The sequence below is a fragment of the Oncorhynchus nerka genome, unplaced genomic scaffold (assembly GCF_034236695.1).
Source record: "Oncorhynchus nerka isolate Pitt River unplaced genomic scaffold, Oner_Uvic_2.0 unplaced_scaffold_1258, whole genome shotgun sequence".
NCBI lineage: Eukaryota > Metazoa > Chordata > Actinopteri > Salmoniformes > Salmonidae > Oncorhynchus > Oncorhynchus nerka.
In genome coordinates, this window is record NW_027040084.1 from 30,019 (window position 1) to 49,596 (window position 19,578).

At 43.6% G+C, this 19,578-nt stretch overlaps 1 protein-coding gene and 1 pseudogene across 1 annotated transcript; both read left to right on the forward strand.

Moving 5' to 3' along the window:
* The first annotated feature begins 4,632 nt into the window (after positions 1-4,632).
* LOC115120237 (docking protein 2-like) lies at positions 4,633-9,356 on the forward strand. Its single transcript, XM_065015831.1, has 6 exons — positions 4,633-4,920; positions 5,806-5,964; positions 6,360-6,518; positions 6,976-7,045; positions 7,284-7,459; positions 7,979-9,356. Exons 1-6 carry the CDS (start codon positions 4,840-4,842, stop codon positions 8,915-8,917), a joined length of 1,584 nt encoding a protein of 527 aa, XP_064871903.1. The 5' UTR covers positions 4,633-4,839; the 3' UTR covers positions 8,918-9,356.
* Positions 9,357-9,504: 148 nt separating this feature from the next.
* The window catches only part of LOC115130923 (semaphorin-4F-like), a 32,151-nt pseudogene continuing 22,077 nt past the window's right edge, over positions 9,505-19,578 (forward strand).

Sequence of the window (19,578 nt, forward strand, 5' to 3'; positions counted from 1 at the left end):
AGTAGGGAGTGCTGATCAGGGTGGATGGTGGTAGCTCAGCCCGTATTAAAGTGTCTCAGAGTAGGGAGTGCTGATCAGGGTGGATGGTGGTAGCTCAGCCCGTATTAAAGTGTCTCAGAGTAGGGAGTGCTGATCAGGGTGGATGGTGGTAGCTCAGCCCGTATTAAAGTGTCTCAGAGTAGGGAGTGCTGATCAGGGTGGATGGTGGTAGCTCAGCCCGTATTAAAGTGTCTCAGAGTAGGGAGTGCTGATCAGAGTGGATGGTGGTAGCTCAGCCCGTATTAAAGTGTCTCAGAGTAGGGAGTGCTGATCAGGGTGGATGGTGGTAGCTCAGCCCGTATTAAAGTGTCTCAGAGTAGGGAGTGCTGATCAGAGTGGATGGTGGTAGCTCAGCCCGTATTAAAGTGTCTCAGAGTAGGGAGTGCTGATCAGGGTGGATGGTGGTAGCTCAGCCCGTATTAAAGTGTCTAAAGTGTCTCAGAGTGGATGGGAGCTCAGCCCGTATTAAAGTGTCTCAGGGTGGATGGTGGTAGCTCAGCCCGTATTAAAGTGTCTCAGAGTAGGGAGTGCTGATCAGGGTGGATGGTGGTAGCTCAGCCCGTATTAAAGTGTCTCAGAGTAGGGAGTGCTGATCAGGTGGATGGTGGTAGCTCAGCCCGTATTAAAAGTAGGGAGTGCTGATCAGGGTGGATGGTGGTAGCTCAGCCCGTATTGAGTGTCTCAGAGTGGATGGGAGTGCTGATGGTGGTGGCTCAGCCCGTATTAAAGTGTCTCAGAGTAGGGAGTGCTGATCAGGGTGGATGGTGGTAGCTCAGCCCGTATTAAAGTGTCTCAGAGTAGGGAGTGCTGATCAGGGTGGATGGTGGTAGCTCAGCCCGTATTAAAGTGTCTCAGAGTAGGGAGTGCTGATCTAGGATCAGGGTGGATGGTGTTGAGTACTATGTTTCCCCCTACTGGGTGGCTATGGGACCTACATAGGTGCATGCAGATTGTACATCCCAAATGGCACCCTATTCACAATATAGTGCACTACTTTTGGCCAAAGCCATATTCCCTATATAGTGCCTATAGGGTTCTGGTCAAAAGTAGTGCACTATATATATATATATATATATATATATATATATATATATATATATATATATATATATATATATATATATATACACACATTAGTGTTCTATTTGGGACATAAGGCTGGTGATAGAAAGCCTACCTAGGTGCATGAGGTTAGACTGGGTGGCTATGGGTATAGAACAGTGTTTAATATATTGTTATGTCTCTATAGGACCTACCTAGGTGCATGAGGTTAGACTGGGTGGCTATGGGTATAGAACAGTGTTTAATGTATTGTTATGTCTCTATGGCCTTCCAGCCTAGATGAGTGGGTCATGTCCCGACTGGGTGGAACTGCCTTCCAGCCTAGATGAGTGGGTCATGTCCCGACGGAACTGCTCCACTAACCGCTCCACCTGCAGCGGAAGCTCCCCATCACTTCCTGTGACAACAGGAACAGGTAGTACACACACATATGTTATTGGTGCTGATCTATCATCTTGCACTAAAGGAAACAAAAGCGGATAAACTGTGGAGTTATAAGGCCATTCAAAGCCTCAAATAAAAACATGTTGTCAATACAAAATGAACAGGGTATTCCCTCTCTCACCTTCTCCACTGCCGATGTGAGGCAGTTCCACCATGTCCTTGGGTGTCGTTGTGACCCCCTGTGTCGGGTCCCCTGTTGCATGTGTCCATGCCTCTTTCCTGGCAGGGCGGGACGGGAGGGAGTTATGGACTGAGGTTGAGAAGAGAGAGGGAGAGACCGACCTTCGTTCCCCAGAGTCGGAGCTCGAACGCTGTGGTGGTATCTGGCTCTGCCCCTTCTCTGGAGGAGCTGTCCTTTCTACTTGGATCTTACTGACATTCTCACTGTCCAACGTAGCTGCCCTCACTGTTCTCCCCTTCTGTAGAGAGACACAGAGAGAGAGGATGAGAGAGAGGGGCGATGGAGAGACAGAGAGAGAGGATGAGAGGTGGAGAGAGAGAGGGGAGAGAGGGAGATGGAGAGGGGAGAGAGAGAGGGTGAGAGAGCGGGGAGAGAGAGGGGAGCGAAGAGAGACAGAGAGGGTGAGAGGTGGAGAGAGAGAGGGGAGAGAGGTGGAGAGAGAGAGACGGGAGAGAGCGAGGATGAGAGAGAGGGGAGAGACAGAGAGAGTGTGAGAGGGGGAGATAGGTGGAGAGAGACAGAGAGGGAGGGAAGAGAGGCAGAGAGGATGAGAGGTGGAGAGAGGAGGGGGAGAGAGAGAGGTTTGAGACTGACTAAGATAATATCAATGCATCTACCATGAAATGCCCCTAAGGTATGCCAGTCAAGGGACAGGTAAGAAAAGTAAGTTAGTTCTTGTGTCTGAGGGACTCACCTGAGGGAAGGCAAAGGCGGGGTTCTGTGGGCCGTTGGTAATGGTCTGGAAACACTGTCTGTAGTACTGAGCCCACATATCCGCCAACTGACAAACAGACAGGCAGACAGACAGACACACAGATAGGAAGACAGATAGACAGACAGGCAGGACAAATCAGGGCAGTGTGAATGTGTACAGTTTGTACACTCTAAAAATTAAGAGTTCAACAAAGGTTCTTCTACAATCCTCAAAGTTCTTCGAAGAACCGTAGGGTTCTTGGCACTGACAATTGCCCCCAAAAGGTTCTTAGAAGAACCCCATAGCAGGTGGGGTTCATCGAGGAACCACCTTAGTTCTTGGGGGTTCTTGCAGGAACCTAACTGCCCACCTGAAAAATGTGGATTTGAATTTGGAAGGACAGCAGGTGCAGGCACTTAACTGAAAAATGTAAAGATCTCCTCAATTTAAGTAAGGTTTGTCCCTTGTATCATCTAAATGTATATTGTTTTATGATGATACCATCTATCTTTTCATATTTGTGAAAATGTTTCTAAAACAGAAAATGTACAATTGAATGGATATAAAACCAACAAAGAGGTAAGAATATGTTGAAGGCTGGATGTATTGGGTGCAGATGACTGAACTGCTCACTTTGGTTTCTGTGACTGCAGGTATACAGAGGAAGAGGCATAAAAAGGTATGTCAATTAGTATTGGTATGTTATGCAGATCACATTTACCATCCTCTATCCTATAGGCCTTTACATTATGGACAAGGTATGTGTATGAAAACCATTATCAAAACAGTTTTTTCATTCCCATTCACCACATAAACCAAGGTATGAATACTGTCGTGGCATGTTCTGTTAATCATCTGTATAATGACTATTTGTTGGATTCACAGACTTCACCCTCCCTACACCTCTGTTGACAAGAACAGGCAACCTGTTCGGTCACCATGCACTGCAAAATCATTCTGCCTGTGGATACGGAGAACCTTAACAACGTAATTGAACATCAACTGGCCAGAGGATATACCCATGTGACTTGGAGCTCTGCTGGGAGTTTACCTCAGATTGAGATGAGTGAATTCTGCTTTGCTGCTAAAATCATAATAAACACTGACAATTAAAATATTGTGTTATTGTTATGCTGATGATGAATAATACATTTAAAAAATAGGGGGCACACCAAAAGGTTCTTTGAGCATACTTTAAAAGGAGTTATTTGAAGAACCCTTTTAGAGGGTTCTTCAAAGAACTTGGGTTCCCCACAGTTTCAATTTGAAGAATCCCTAAAGGATACTCCAGGAGCCCTTTCCTTTTAGAGCGTATAGCATTAGTATTAGTATACAAGTGGAAAGTGTTGGTGTGTGTGAGAGAGGGGAGAGACAGAGCGAGTTAGTTGTACCTTCTGGTGTGTGGTGCAAGACGGCTCTGCATGCAGCCTGAACAGCCTGAGGTGCCGATCACTGGGGGGCTTGTAGTCAGCCCCATAGGTGCTTTGCTGCCCCACTCTGGCCTGAGGGCCCCGAGACTGGAGGAGAGAAGAGTGGAGAGATGGATGAACCCCCACCTTTAACCAACCAAGAGCATCAGTGAAAATTATTAATTCTAGTAAGCATTATGAGACAATCTCATGAATGACCTATTCTTACTAGTTGAATAGCCTAGTGTTTATGTTATGAAAATGATCAAATATGGCAATGATAAACCCGTACTAGACATACCTGAATTTGCCTTAAAGAGTGCATTAAATTGCTCTTGTTCCCTGATATTTAAGATGGTCATTCGTCAAGGATAAACCTGGGTCAACCCTAGCAAAACTAGAACAGGCTACGTGAGACAGTGGTTAAATGTGTGTTGGAAAACCCATAATAGTCTATGTTCCATAGAACGTTGGAACGTTTGAGTCAACATAATATACTTTTATTGATTCCTTAGTTACGCAGCGATATCATAAATAGGGCGATGTCACAGCGTTCCAAAATAATCTGAGTCTTCGTAGCCGTTCTAAAAACATTGGTCTTAAATGAAAGAACAATGAACAATACAAACATCGTAATAAAATCAACCATGAATGGGCGGTTTCACTTCCTTCAGTCTTCACAATACACGTCTTATTCACTGTATGGTTCTCTGTGTAGGCAATTGTTCATTGTATGACATCACAAGGGTTGGTCTTTGTCGATTCAGGTAGTTAGAGGAACGTGCATTAACGCCCTGGACCAGACGTAGTAGCCTGGGGCGGTGAGAAAAAGGTGTGGACGCGGTCATAATTTCACCGTAGGTTTAGCCTCTGACGTAACGAAAGAAAAGCACACCTACATTTGTCAGGGGGAGAGTATGACGGTACTGAAATCACAAGTGTAGGATTAGGATACCGTAAACTAACATATATCACAGTCAAATCCAAGTTATTGGTTAAAGTTCAGTTGAATGCCGAGAGACGCTTTGAACATAATGGACACTCATGTGAAAGCAGGACAAGTTTACCTTCAACACAGAAATGTAGAAAAGGTAAGCACGTAACTTTATTTAGCTCACTTAATTGTACACATCCTGGTACCTTATCTATCTTGTTTTTGTGGAATGACAATAAAAGTCAATAGGAACATATTGTATTTATTTATATTTTGAATGCAGCTTTATAACAGTATTGTAATGTACGTTTTTATTTAGTTTATTTCGACTGTTTTGATATGGGCTATTGCTGTTATCATGTAAACTGTCACCCCCTTGTTTACTCTATGTACTGTGTATGACAGCCATCTAACCCCTCTACCATTCCACTTATCATTTTAAAGTATATGATTGCAGTATACGAGGACATTTACTGTAGCCGACATGTTGAAGTCTTTTTTGCAGAGACAGGCTACGTTGGTAATGGTGTGTGTGTAAAGGTGTGAGGGGGGAACGGATCCTCACATGCGTGCCCAGACACAGTACTGCTCACAGTTTCCTCATGGCACATTCCAACACAATATGTCCCAAATGGCACCCTTTTCAGTGCACTACTTTTGACCAGGACTCACAGGATCTCTGGTCAAAACTAGTGCACTATGTAGGGATAGGGTGCCATTTGGGATGTACATTTAAACATGGCTCTAGGCACACGTAAAACAACGCAGGTACTGTACCTGAGCACACATACCTCATCTACCACTGCACCTTTATTTAAAAATAGGCAGATGTGCTGGAGAAGGTGTGTGTGGGGTGTTGATATTCTGAATGTGTTGTGGGCGAAATGGGAACTAGATACTCACTTTTTTTATTTTATTATTTTTCTCACCCACAAATTTTTCTCCCATTCTCTTTCTTGGCCTTTTCTCTTTTCTCCCCATTATTTCTGTCTTCCCTCTCTTCCCTCATCCCCTTTCTTCCCTCCCTCCGCCCTCCCTCCAGAAGTGGAAGCAGCATTGGCTGACTCTCTACCCCTCCAGCCGCTGCGGTGTAGCCAGGCTAGAGCGCCAGGAAGTGGGGGGAGGAGAGCGGGCCGGTCCCTCTGGGGTCTGGAAGCACCAGGACAAAGTTAAGGAGAAGAGGGTGATCCGCCTGTCAGAGGTCAACCTTACTGCTGTACTTGTCTTCCTTACTAGCACTGACTTTGATTAGCTGCATTATTGAGGATTTTTTGTTTTACTGGCGCTGACTGTGATACAGTATGTGGTTGTCTTACCTAACTTAGTTGAATGCACTATAATTGGCTCAGGATATGGACAAGCCTAAGGCCCTGCGAGAGACTAGCGTCCTGTCCAGAGGGCGTACTTTTACATCAAACTGGCTCATGCTACAGAAACAGGAGATAGGCCCCTGCTCCTATGAGCTGTTAGAGCTTGCACAAGCCTTACCCCCGATCTATCTCTTTAATGCTGAGTGCCAAGCAGAGACGCACCAAGTCACATTTTTTACAGTCTCTGGATAAGAATCTCTGCTAATGGAGTAAAATGTAAATGTAGGTGATCAGGGTCCTGAAGCTGCCCCCACACGCTGAGGCCTGCCCCAAAGACAACATGGCCGCCTTCTGTGTGGAGACCGACGGCAGGAGGTACGTCTTCGCAGCGGATAAGGACGACTGCGTGGAGTGGGTGGAGAGGATGTGTGACCTCGCCTTCCAGGTGAGAATAGCAGCTTCTGTTGTTGTCTTGTGACTGTTATGGATCAGTTTCAATTCAACATTTTGACTGTTACAGATCGAAGTAGAATCATACTTTATTAGCATTCAACAACGCTGATAGGAATTTGTCTCGGTATTGGTACAAGGCTAACAGCAAACGCCATTATTCAACTGGTCTCTATCATTAAACTCTTTTCATCACCAAACAGTTATTATATAGAGGATGTGTACACTCTTAGAAAATAGGTTGTAAAAGGGCTCTTCTGCTGACCCCATAGGAGAAACCTGTTTTGTTCCCTGTATAAACCTCTGTAGAAAGGGTTCTACATGGAAGCCAAAAGGGTTCTCCTTTGGGGACAGCCGAAGAACCCTTTAAGGTTCTAGATAGCACCTTTTTTTCTAAGAGTGTAGATATCTGTGAGGAACTGTCTAATGTAAATACATGTCTTGTCTCCCAGGGAGGCTCCACTGGTCAGCAGCCCCAAATTCAGATGGAGGACAACCAGATCTACGTCTCCAGGGAGGAAGGTGAGAAGCACATCAGATATCCTAGTGGCCACACAAACTATAACGAACAGCCATTCTTCTGTCTGTTTAATGTCTAATGGACGTATGATTACGGCTGTATTGGAACAGGTTCTTCTTTTCAAAGATATTACTACGATCAAAGGAAAGATAAACACAAAATATAAAACCAGAAATAGAAATGAACACCGTCCATAGTGCTTCGGTCATGACCGCCACTCTCCCTCCTCTCTCCCCTCAGTTAGTGAGTTCAGGGTGGGTGTGAAGCAGACAGATGTAGCGATGCGCTGCGGCCTCCAGGGGGAGTACTATTGGCTGCAAGTGGCCCAGGAGGGGCTGGTCCTTAAGGAGGCGGAGACCAGGAAGAGTTTGCAGGACTGGCCCTATCGGCTGATACGACGCTATGGCAGAGACAAGGTCAGTAGAACCATGGAATTTAGAATCTCATTGAGCCATAGAATTATATTCCTAATCTGTTACTAGTTTTAATCTAATGCTACTCTCTAGTGTCTAATTTCAAGGCCGTCACAGTACGGTACTATGCTGCTCTACAAAGGCAAAACGCAGTAACTACATCATTTTTTGGACTGCAAATTCTAACTTCAAAGTCTTTTTCTCTCTAAAAAGACAGCAATATCTGGTACTTCATGATATGTTCTGATCAACTGGGTTGTTCTTGTGTCAGGAAACAAAATCCCACACCAATCAGATAATATACCTGGCCATTACAACAGATCAAAGTTACTGTGTTTGGCCTTTTAGGGCAGTGTGGCTCCAAAAAAGGATGTGTCTAAGGATCATTGTAGGGTCATCAGTGTCCAATCAAGAAGGTTGCAGGTTATAATACGTTTGGTGCCCACATTCAATTATGCAATTTTCCAGTGAACACCTGTGGGAATTTTCTCAAATCATTGTGTCCTCTTGGCTCTCCCACAGTTGACGTTCAACATCGAGGCGGGCCGGCGCTGTGACTCTGGACCCGGAACCTTCACCTTTGAGACGTGCCAAGCTGACGTCATCTTCAGCCTCATCGAGACCGCCATACGGGAACAGAAGGCCGTCGCCGGGGACGAATGTGAGGGCGACACTGTGGTTGCTAACCGTAGCCCTAATATGCCTCGTGCTCGTTCCCCACTGCCCAAACTACCAGATAGCGCAACCATTTTGGAGGGCAGCTACAGTTTTAAACCAGTATTTTCAAATGCTATTGGCTCAGAGCAGTGTTTGTACTCACAGCCGCCTAATTTGATTGGCTCTGAGGAGTGTCCGTACTCTGAGCCAGCAGACAGTATTAAACCCAAAGCCCCCAGCCTCAACTCCTATCTGACGCCCCCAACAGCCTCCACCCTCACCCCCTCAATCCCTCTACACCCCTGCAATCACCATGTCAACCGAACGGAACCAGTGTACGCCGACCCAGCAGACATCCTCTCACTCACACCCCCGAGATCTACACCACCACCACCCCCGCCCACTTCCTCTTCCTGTTCTTATCACCACGGCAACAAGCCAGAGCCGGTCTACTCCGAGGTGTACGACCGTGCGAGTCCTCTACCTGACAAGACTCAACAACAGAAACAGAGCCAGGACCAGCGGGGACAGGAACCTGGCAAAGAGGAACCCATCTATAGTGAGCCTTGTGTGGGGACCCCAGCCAAGGGCCCCAACACTGACCCGTTCGCCCACCTTTACAGCCAGGTCTGCAAGCCAGGCTCTTCATCACCATCTTCATCATCATCCCCCTCTTCCTCACTGGCCTCCTCTTCCTCCTCATCATCATCGTCGTTGACCGTTACCAGGACCTTGGCCACCAGGAGGCCCACTGCTGGACGCCAGTCACCAGAGGTCATCTATGAAAACATGGGGTTCATTTAGGATTCTCTGCTGCGTCTGAAATGGCACCCTATTGCCCTTTAAGGTGCACTACTTCTGATCAGCGAGATATTCAGACCAATACACACATTCACTCATTTCACAATGTTATTGTCTACTTACTTTATTTATTGAACTTGTTTTCACATACAGAATCATTGTTTTTTCTTATGATGTAATAACTTTTGTATAACGTGTTATGAATATCAATATTGCACACCAGTGTAATGGACATGGGAGAGGGAGAAAAGAGCCACAGAGATCTTCCAGAAGTCTGTCAGTGGTCGATGTAAATGTTTTCAAACAGTGTTAGCCGCAGCCTCCTCCCCAACAGAAACCAATGACTTCCGCTCAGTCTCACATCCTTTTCCTCATTTACTTTGTTTTACTGATGTGATTCAATAAAACAATAATGGGTGTGTATCCAGTAACTCTCCTTCCACTATTTGTTTTGTGCATTGATTGTTTTTTTTTGTGTTTTTAAATTGTGCCCTCAATAAATCAGACTACTGTTCAGTTCAATGCTGTTTACCTGGGAATATGTGAACGTTAATAGGCCTACTACTGTATATTTCAGGCTCCTCTGTGGTTGTGGGCGTGTATTGACGTTTGATTTAGAGAGATTTGAACGCTTCCTGGTTTAACACGTTGTAATAGTTATATTACATACTGTACTGTACCTCACCAGGAGGCTAAGTAGCCTATTATACCGTGTTAAAAATAGCACCAAATCGGACACCGAATAGGAACCCAACCCAGGTAGGTGAGAATAAAAAAATACGCCGTATTTTGATACACTTGAACCGTACTTTTTTGTTTTCTTGGTTTCTGTAGGCGCTTTGTTCCCCCCCTGTCCTCCACTTTGGACAGAACGCCCCGAGCGCACTTTTAATGATGTGTAACTGACGCGCGGTCATCAACGGACATTCTTCCTGATGTCACTTCTCAACATGCGGACCACCTGTTTTATGGCCGTGATCTTGTGGCTCACAACTGGTTCAACTCGTTGTCAAACACCAATTCCCAATGTTCACGGAGGTGAGTACAGTACAGTTGGACAAACGGCCTCTCTCTCTACATACAAAAAATTGTATAGCAATTTTAAAATGTATCGCAATTCCTAATGGATACGGCAACGTTATGGAGGCTACAATCTAATTAGTCATAGCAATGCAAATGATGTTGCCTAGCAAACAAGTACATTTGTAAGAAGTCTATTATCAGCACCCAGTGTGGTATCGGTAGGCTAATTCATTCATCTGGGAATGGGGATGGTTAATGACTTAATTCAACATTTAACCAGATGGGAAGGTTTGAGGCATGGTCGAGAAATGCCCATTAAACAACACCTTTAAAATGAATGAAGACAGTCGTGTGATTTCACTGCTGTTTTCACTAAGTACCTGGAATAATGCAGAGTGAGTATAGACTGGGGTTACAGTGTTATCCTAGTTTTGCCTGTTTTCATGGATAGATAGGCCTAGGCCCTAGGCTATAGGTCTTCGATTGTAATACAGAGAATGTGGAGGATTAAGATGCCCCACTCTTTGTGGTGTGTGTGTGTGTGTGTTAACACACAAATGCAACAAGGAGCAGTTTACCGGACACATATTGAGCCTATGTCACGGACTAAACAGCAAACGCAAAGGAGAGTTTAGCCCCAAAATTGTCTACCTAAATTAGCATCGAGTGACTGGTGAGTAGGGGTTTATTTATTACGCTGATTCTGTTGCAAAACATTTCTTAAACGGAATGAAATGGGGAGGGACCTAACTGAATTTGTCCAATAAATTTTTTTTGTTGTTTTTGACTAATTATTGCACCCCAGCTCTGGGTAGCAGCCGACAAACCACAAGAGTATTTCTCAGTAGAGGAAGTGACACAATTACTGATGCTTAGAAATGGTTCCGTAAAAGTCCCTGTAAGTCAGTCTCATCCTTCGCACATTCACTCAAAGGTCAAAGGCAAATAAATGGGGCGGAGGAGGGGAGTCTATATATTACGGAGCCCTGGTCCAAAGTAGTGCACTGTAGGAAATAGCCATTTGGGGCACATCCCTAATGTTATGTCCTGTTCTCCTCAGGGTTAGGTGCAGTTCTGGGGGTGTCCAATGCCAGCGTCCTCCTGCAAGACCCCAGCTCTGAGACACTCTACCTGGGAGCCAGAGGCTCCATCCTGGCCCTGCACACCTCCAACCTCACCTGGAAACACCCATCAGTGAGAGAGAAAGGGAGGGAGAGACAGAGATGGGGAGGGACAAGGGACAAGGACATAAGAGGACGGAGGGAGGGACAACGAGATAAGAGGGGAGAGGGAGGGACAGGGAGATAAGAGAGCGGAGGGAGGGAGGGACAGGGAGATGGGAGGGAGGGAAGGAGGGACAGAGAGATAAGAGGGTGGAGGGAGGGACAGGGAGATGGGAGGGGCAGGGAGATAAGAGGGTGGAGGGAGGGACAGGGAGATAAGAGGGGGGAGAGGGACAGGGAGATAAGAGGGCAGAGGGAGGGACAGGGAGATAAGAGGGACGGAGGGAGGGACAGGGAGATAAGAGGGGGGAGGGAGGGACAGGGAGATAAGAGGGGAGAGGGAGGGACAGGGAGATAAGAGAGCGGAGGGAGGGACAGGGAGATAAGAGGGGAGGGACAGGGAGATGGGAGGGAGGGACAGAGATAAGAGGGACAGGGAGATAAGGAGGGAGGGACAGGGAGATAAGAGGGGTGGAGGGAGGGACAGGGAGATAAGAGGGACAGGGAGATGGGAGGGAGGGACAGGGAGATAAGAGGGTGGAGGGAGGGACAGGGAGATAAGAGGGGGAGGGAGGGACAGGGAGATAAGAGGGGGAGGGAGGGACAGGGAGATAAGGGGGAGGGACAGAGGAGATGGGAGGGAGGGACAGAGAGATAAGATGGAGGGAGGGACAGAGATAAGAGGGGGAGGGAGGGACAGGGAGATAAGAGGGGAGGGAGGGAGGGGGGTGAGGGGGGGAGGGAGGGAGATGGGAGGGAAGGAGGGACAGGGAGATGAGAGGGACAGAGAGATAAGAGGGTAGAGGGAGGGACAGGGAGATAAGAGGGGGAGGTACAGAGAGATGGGAGGGACAGAGAGATGGGAGGGGGAGACTTCTTCACTTGACTGTCTGTGTGTGCACGGTTATCTGTGCATATTTCCACTCTTGATCTTAGCTAACTGGCAGTGAAACGAGTGTGTATATATTTCGGTGTTTTCATGATGGGAGTATTCATGAACACAAAACCATAGAAAAACCTACGTCTTACCTGGGACAAACACACTATGCCAGACATTGATTAAGCCTAGTCCTGGACAACTTTCTCAATAGAGATTCTCCACTGACACTGCTTTTTAATCCAGTACTGGGCTTAACCTGATGTTTAACTGTGTGATGTAACTGTATGCGTTTGTGTGTTCTCTCTTTGACTTCCGTCTCTGTCTCTGCAGATTAAGTGGGAGGCAACAGAAGAGGAGAGGAAGTCCTGTATGGGTAAAGGCAAGAGAGTGGTGAGCAACGTGGGGTGCTCTTGATCTGTGTTTGAAGTGGCAAGAAAAGTGTGTGTGTGTGTGTGTCTGTGTGTGTGTGTGTGTGTGTGTCTGTGTGCTGCTCTGTAGTGTATGTACGTGGTTAAAGGTGTCGGTGAGATGCCATGCTTCACACCCATCACCTTTGCCTTTTGTCATACTCATCTATGTCATGATGTATGATACCGTTACCATAACGACTGCTTTACTGACTCTTCAGCTTCCTGTCAACAACACATCACATCCTGTATGTTTGGCTTTCAGATGACTTTTCACTTTGTATCTGGTCATCTTCAAAGACTGATAAACAGAAGCATGACTTACCTTAAATAGTCCGGGAGTTAGAGTTCTTCGTTACCGTTTATTCAATGGGAGTAATATGAAAACCAACCGTGGCCTGTACACATTGTGTTCCTGGCACCTGAGTTGAGAAACCCTGCATTGTACTTCTGATTATAACCATATTTTATTGATCTGTTTAGAGCCAGGTTCTCCTGATCTAGGATCATGCTATCTACCCCAAATCCTAACCTTAGCCATCATGGTGAGGAATGTAAACTGACCTGAGATCTGTGTCTAGAGGCAACTTTATCCTGCTCTGTTATGGCCCTGTGGTAAGAAGGAGTTGCCAAATGCGCTTCAGCCTAGCTTAAACTAAAAGGCAATCAGGGACTTGAAAATCACCAAAATATTCCTTATCCCAGGGCACTTGAACTGTTTCCGCATATCAAATCAAATCAAAATTATTTATATAGCCCTTCTTACATCAGCTGATATCTCAAAGTGCTGTACAGAAACCCAGCCTAAAACCCCAAACAGCAAGCAATGCAGGTGTAGAAGCACAGTGGCTAGGAATACTCCCTAGAAAGGCCAAAACCAAGGATGAAACCTAGAGGCTATGAGAGGTGGCCAGTCCTCTTCTGGCTGTGCCGGGTGGAGATTATAACAGAACATGGCCAAGATGTTCAAATGTTCATAAATGACCAGCATGGTCAAATAATAATAATCACAGTAGTTGTCGAAGGTGCAGCAAGTCAGCACATCAGGAGGAAATGTCAGTTGGCTTAAGAGTATCTCTACCACTCCTGCTGTCTCTAGAGAGTTGAAAACAGCAGGTCTGGGACAGGTAGCACGTCCAGTGAACAGGTCAGGGTTCCATAGCCGCAGGCAGAACAGTTGAAACTGGAGCAGCAGCACGGCCAGGTGGACTGGGGACAGCAAGGAGTCATCATGCCAGGTAGTCCTGAGGCATGGTCCTAGGGCTCAGGTCCTCCGAGAGAGAGAAAGAAAGAGAGAATTAGAGAGAGCATACTTAAATTCACACAGGACACCGGATAAGACAGGAGAAGTACTCCAGATATAACAGACTGACCCTAGCCCCCGACACATAAACTACTGCAGCATAAATACTGGAGGCTGAGACAGGAGGGGTCAGGAGACACTGTGGCCCCATCCGATGATACCCCCGGACAGGGCCAAACAGGCAGGATATAACCCCACCCATTTTGCCAAAGCACAGCTCCCACACCACTAGAGGGATATCTTCAACCACCAACTTACCATCCTGAGACAAGGCCGAGTATAGCCCACAAAGATCTCCGCCACGGCACAACCCAAGGGGGAGGGGCGCCAACCCAGACAGGAATCTCACGTCAGTGACTCAACCCACTCAAGTGATGCACCCCTCCTAGGGACGGCATGGAAGAGCACCAGTAAGTCAGTGACTCAGGCTCTGTAATAGGGTTTGAGGCAGAGAATCCCAGTGGAGAGAGGGGAACCGACCAGCCAGAAACAGCAAGGGTGGTTCTTTGCTCCATAGATCGTAAAGAATTAGAGATACAAACAGGCTTACGTTTTCCCCATCTGGTAATCTCAAATGGCACCCTAGTCCCCTATTCAGTGCACCACTTTTGACCAGGGCCTATAGGGGAGAATAGGATGCTGTTTGAGACATGTTTCTTTGTCTCCCTCTACAGGATGACTGTTATAACTACATCTGTCTGCTGGAGGTTCTGAAGGATGGAAGGATCTACGTCTGTGGCTCCTACGCCTACAATCCCCAGTGTGCTTTCATAGTCAGTCACGTTGTCTCTCCTCTGTCTCTTCTCATACTCTACACCTATATTATCATTATTATTATACTCTACACCTATATTATTATTATTAGTATACTCTACACCTATATTATCATTATTATTATACTCTACACCTATATTATCATTAGTATTATTATACTCTACACCTATATTATCATTATTATTATTATACTCTACACCTATATTATCATTATTATACTCTACATCTATATTATCATTATTATACTCTACACCTATATTATCATTATTATTATTATACTCTACACCTATATTATTATTATACTCTACACCTATATTATTATTATTATTATTATACTCTACACCTATATTATTATTATACTCTACACCTATATTATCATTATTATTATTATACTCTACACCTATATTATTATTATTATTATTATTATTATTATTATACTCTACACCTATATTATCATTATTATTATTCTACACTATATTATTATCATTATTATTATTATACTACACCTATTATTATTATTATACTCTACCTATATTATCATTATTATACTTACACCTACATTATTATATTATCATTATTATTATTATACTCTACACCTATATTATCATTATTATTATTATACTCTACACCTATATTATATTATTATTATACTCTACACCTATTATATTATTATTATTATACTCTACACCTATATTATCATTATTATTATTATACTCTACACCTATATTATTATTATTATACTCTACACCTATATTATTATTATACTCTACACCTATATTATTATTATACTCTACACCTATATTATTATTATTATACTCTACACCTATATTATTATTATACTCTACACCTATATTATTATTATTATTATACTCTACATCTATATTATTATTATTATTATGATACACCTGCTATTATCATTTTTATACTGTTGTGGTGAAACACATATATTATCATTATTATTATTATACTTACACCTGATATTACGTCACAGGAGGCGGGATTATTATTATTATTATCAAATACATCAAACTATATTCTCCATTATTATATACACCGTTTATTATTATTATTATTATACACTACAAATATAGACTGTGTTCATTATTATTATTAGGACTTACACCTATATTATCATTATTATTATTATACTCTACACCTATATGCTGTTCCAACCATTGTTATTATTATACACACACCTGTTATATTATTATTATTATACTCTACACCTATATTATCTCACACTTATTAGTATACACACACCTATGTTATCATTGTTATTATTATACACACACCTGTTTATTATCATTATTATACTGGTGACTACACCTATATTATCATTATTATCCCAGACACATGCTATTATTACTTGTTACTTAGGTTAGACACACACACCTACTGTATTACACATTGTTATTATTATGCTGTTTACATTCATTATTATACACACACCTATATTATATTATTATATTACACTGCTGTTACTGTAGGTTATTGTTACTTAGGTTTATACTCTACACCTATATTATCATTATTATACACACACTGCTGTTACTGTATTATTGTTATTATACACACTGCTGTTATTATTATACACACACCTGTTATTATTATTATTATTATAGACACACTGCTGTTACTGTAGGTTATTATTATACACACACTGCTGTTACTGTAGGTATTATTATACACACACACACTGCTGTTACTGTAGGTTATTATTATTAGGTTAGACACACACCTGCTGTTAATAGGTTAGACACTCACACTGCTGTTATTATTATTATTATACTCTACACCTGCTATTATTAGGTTATACACACATCTACACTGCTGTTACTTAGGTTAGTATACACACACTGCTATATTATTATTATACTAGACTACACTGCTGTTACTGTAGGTTATTATTATTATACTACACCTGCTGTTACTTAGGTTATTACACACACTGCTGTTACTTATTAGACACACACTGCTGTTACTTAGGTTATACACACACTGCTGTTATTATTATTATTATTATAGACACCACTGCTGTTACTAGGTTTATTATTTGCTGTTACTTAGACACACACTGCTGTTACTGTAGGTTAGACACACACTGCTGTTATTATTATTATTATTATAGGTTAGACACACACTGCTGTTATTAGGTTATACACACACCTGCTATTTATTAGGTTAGACACACTTATTATACACATCTATTATTATTATTATTAGGTTATACACACACTATATTATCTGTTATTAGGTTATACACACACACTGCTATTATTATTATTATACACTACACCTATATTATCATTATTATACACACACTGCTGTTATTATTATTATTATTATACTTTACACCTATATTACACTATTATTATTATACACATCTATTATTATTATTATTATTATAGGTTAGACACACACCTGTTATATTATGCTGTTACTTAGGTTTTTACACACACTGCTGTTACTGTAGGTTGAACACTGCTGTTACTGTAGGTTAGACACACTGCTGTTATCTATTAGGTTAGACACACACTTATAGTTACTTAGGTTATACACACATGCTGTTACTGTATTTAGACATTATACACTGCTGTTAACATTTAGTTGCTGTTACTAGGTTTACACACATGATGTTCACGACACACAGGACTGTAGGGACTGCTGTAATTGGGGAGACACACACTGCTGTTAATGGCTGGTTAGGAATCAGTGGAACCATATCAAATACATCAAACACATGTTCTCCTTGTATTTGATGCTGTTCCATTGTCTCCGTTCCAACCATTATTACTGAGCCGACACTCCCCTCAGCAGCCTCCGCTGGTTCACACACACTGCTGTTAATATAGACTGTGTTGACACACACTGCTGTTACTGTAGGTGTGTGTTCACACCCAGTGACGTTTGTCCTAGTGACTGAAGGTGGTGACAACAGCTGAAGATGGAGAACTGGGAAGGGGAAATGTCCTTATGATCCCAGACAACCTCACACTGCTGTTACTGCAGGTTAGACACACACACTGCTGTTACTGCAGGTTAGACACACACTCTGCTGTTACTGTAGGTTAGACACACACTGCTGTTACTGCAGGTTAGACACACACTGCTGTTACTGTAGGTTAGACACACACTGCTGTTACTGTAGGTTAGACACACACACTGCTGTTACTGTAGGTTAGACACACACTGCTGTTACTGCAGGTTAGACACACACTGCTGTTACTGTAGGTTAGACACACACTGCTGTTACTGTAGGTTAGACACACACTGCTGTTACTGTAGGTTAGACACACACTGCTGTTACTGTAGGTTAGACACACACTGCTGTTACTGCAGGTTAGACACACACTGCTGTTACTGTAGGTTAGACACACACTGCTGTTACTGTAGGTTAGACACACACACTGCTGTTACTGTAGGTTAGACACACACACTGCTGTTACTGTAGGTTAGACACACACACTGCTGTTACTGCAGGTTAGACACACACACTGCTGTTACTGTAGGTTAGACACACACTGCTGTTACTGTAGGTTAGACACACACTGCTGTTACTGTAGGTTAGACACACACTGCTGTTACTGTAGGTTAGACACACACTGCTGTTACTGTAGGTTAGACACACACACTGCTGTTACTGTAGGTTAGACACACACACTGCTGTTACTGTAGGTTAGACACACACTGCTGTTACTGCAGGTTAGACACACACTGCTGTTACTGCAGGTTAGACACACACTGCTGTTACTGTAGGTTAGACACACACTGCTGTTACTGTAGGTTAGACACACACTGCTGTTACTGCAGGTTAGACACACACTGCTGTTACTGTAGGTTAGACACACACTGCTGTTACTGTAGGTTAGACACACACTGCTGTTACTGCAGGTTAGACACACACTGCTGTTACTGTAGGTTAGACACACACACTGCTGTTACTGTAGGTTAGACACACACTGCTGTTACTGTAGGTTAGACACACACTGTAGGTTAGACACACTGCTGTTACTGTAGGTTAGACACACACTGCTGTTACTGTAGGTTAGACACACACACTGCTGTTACTGCAGGTTAGACACACACTGCTGTTACTGTAGGTTAGACACACACTGCTGTTACTGTAGGTTAGACACACACACTGCTGTTACTGTAGGTTAGACACACACTGCTGTTACTGTAGGTTAGACACACACTGCTGTTACTGTAGGTTAGACACACACTGCTGTTACTGCAGGTTAGACACACACTGCTGTTACTGTAGGTTAGACACACACTGCTGTTACTGTTAGGTTAGACACACACTGCTGTTACTGCAGGTTAGACACACACTGCTGTTACTGTAGGTTAGACACACACTGCTGTTACTGTAGGTTAGACACACACTCTGCTGTTACTGCAGGTTAGACACACACTGCTGTTACTGTAGGTTAGACACACACTGCTGTTACTGCAGGTTAGACACACACACTGCTGTTACTGTAGGTTAGACACACACACTGCTGTTACTGTAGGTTAGACACACACACTGCTGTTACTGTAGGTTAGACACACACTGCTGTTACTGTAGGTTAGACACACACTGCTGTTACTGCAGGTTAGACACACACTGCTGTTACTGTAGGTTAGACACACACTGCTGTTACTGCAGGTTAGACACACACTGCTGTTACTGTAGGTTAGACACACACTGCTGTTACTGCAGGTTAGACACACACTGCTGTTACTGTAGGTTAGACACACACTGCTGTTACTGTAGGTTAGACACACACTGCTGTTACTGTAGGTTAGACACACACTGCTGTTACTGTAGGTTAGACACACACTGCTGTTACTGTAGGTTAGACACACACACTGCTGTTACTGTAGGTTAGACACACACTGCTGTTACTGTAGGTTAGACACACACTGCTGTTACTGTAGGTTAGACACACACTGCTGTTACTGTAGGTTAGACACACACTGCTGTTACTGTAGGTTAGACACACACTGCTGTTACTGTAGGTTAGACACACACTGCTGTTACTGCAGGTTAGACACACACTGCTGTTACT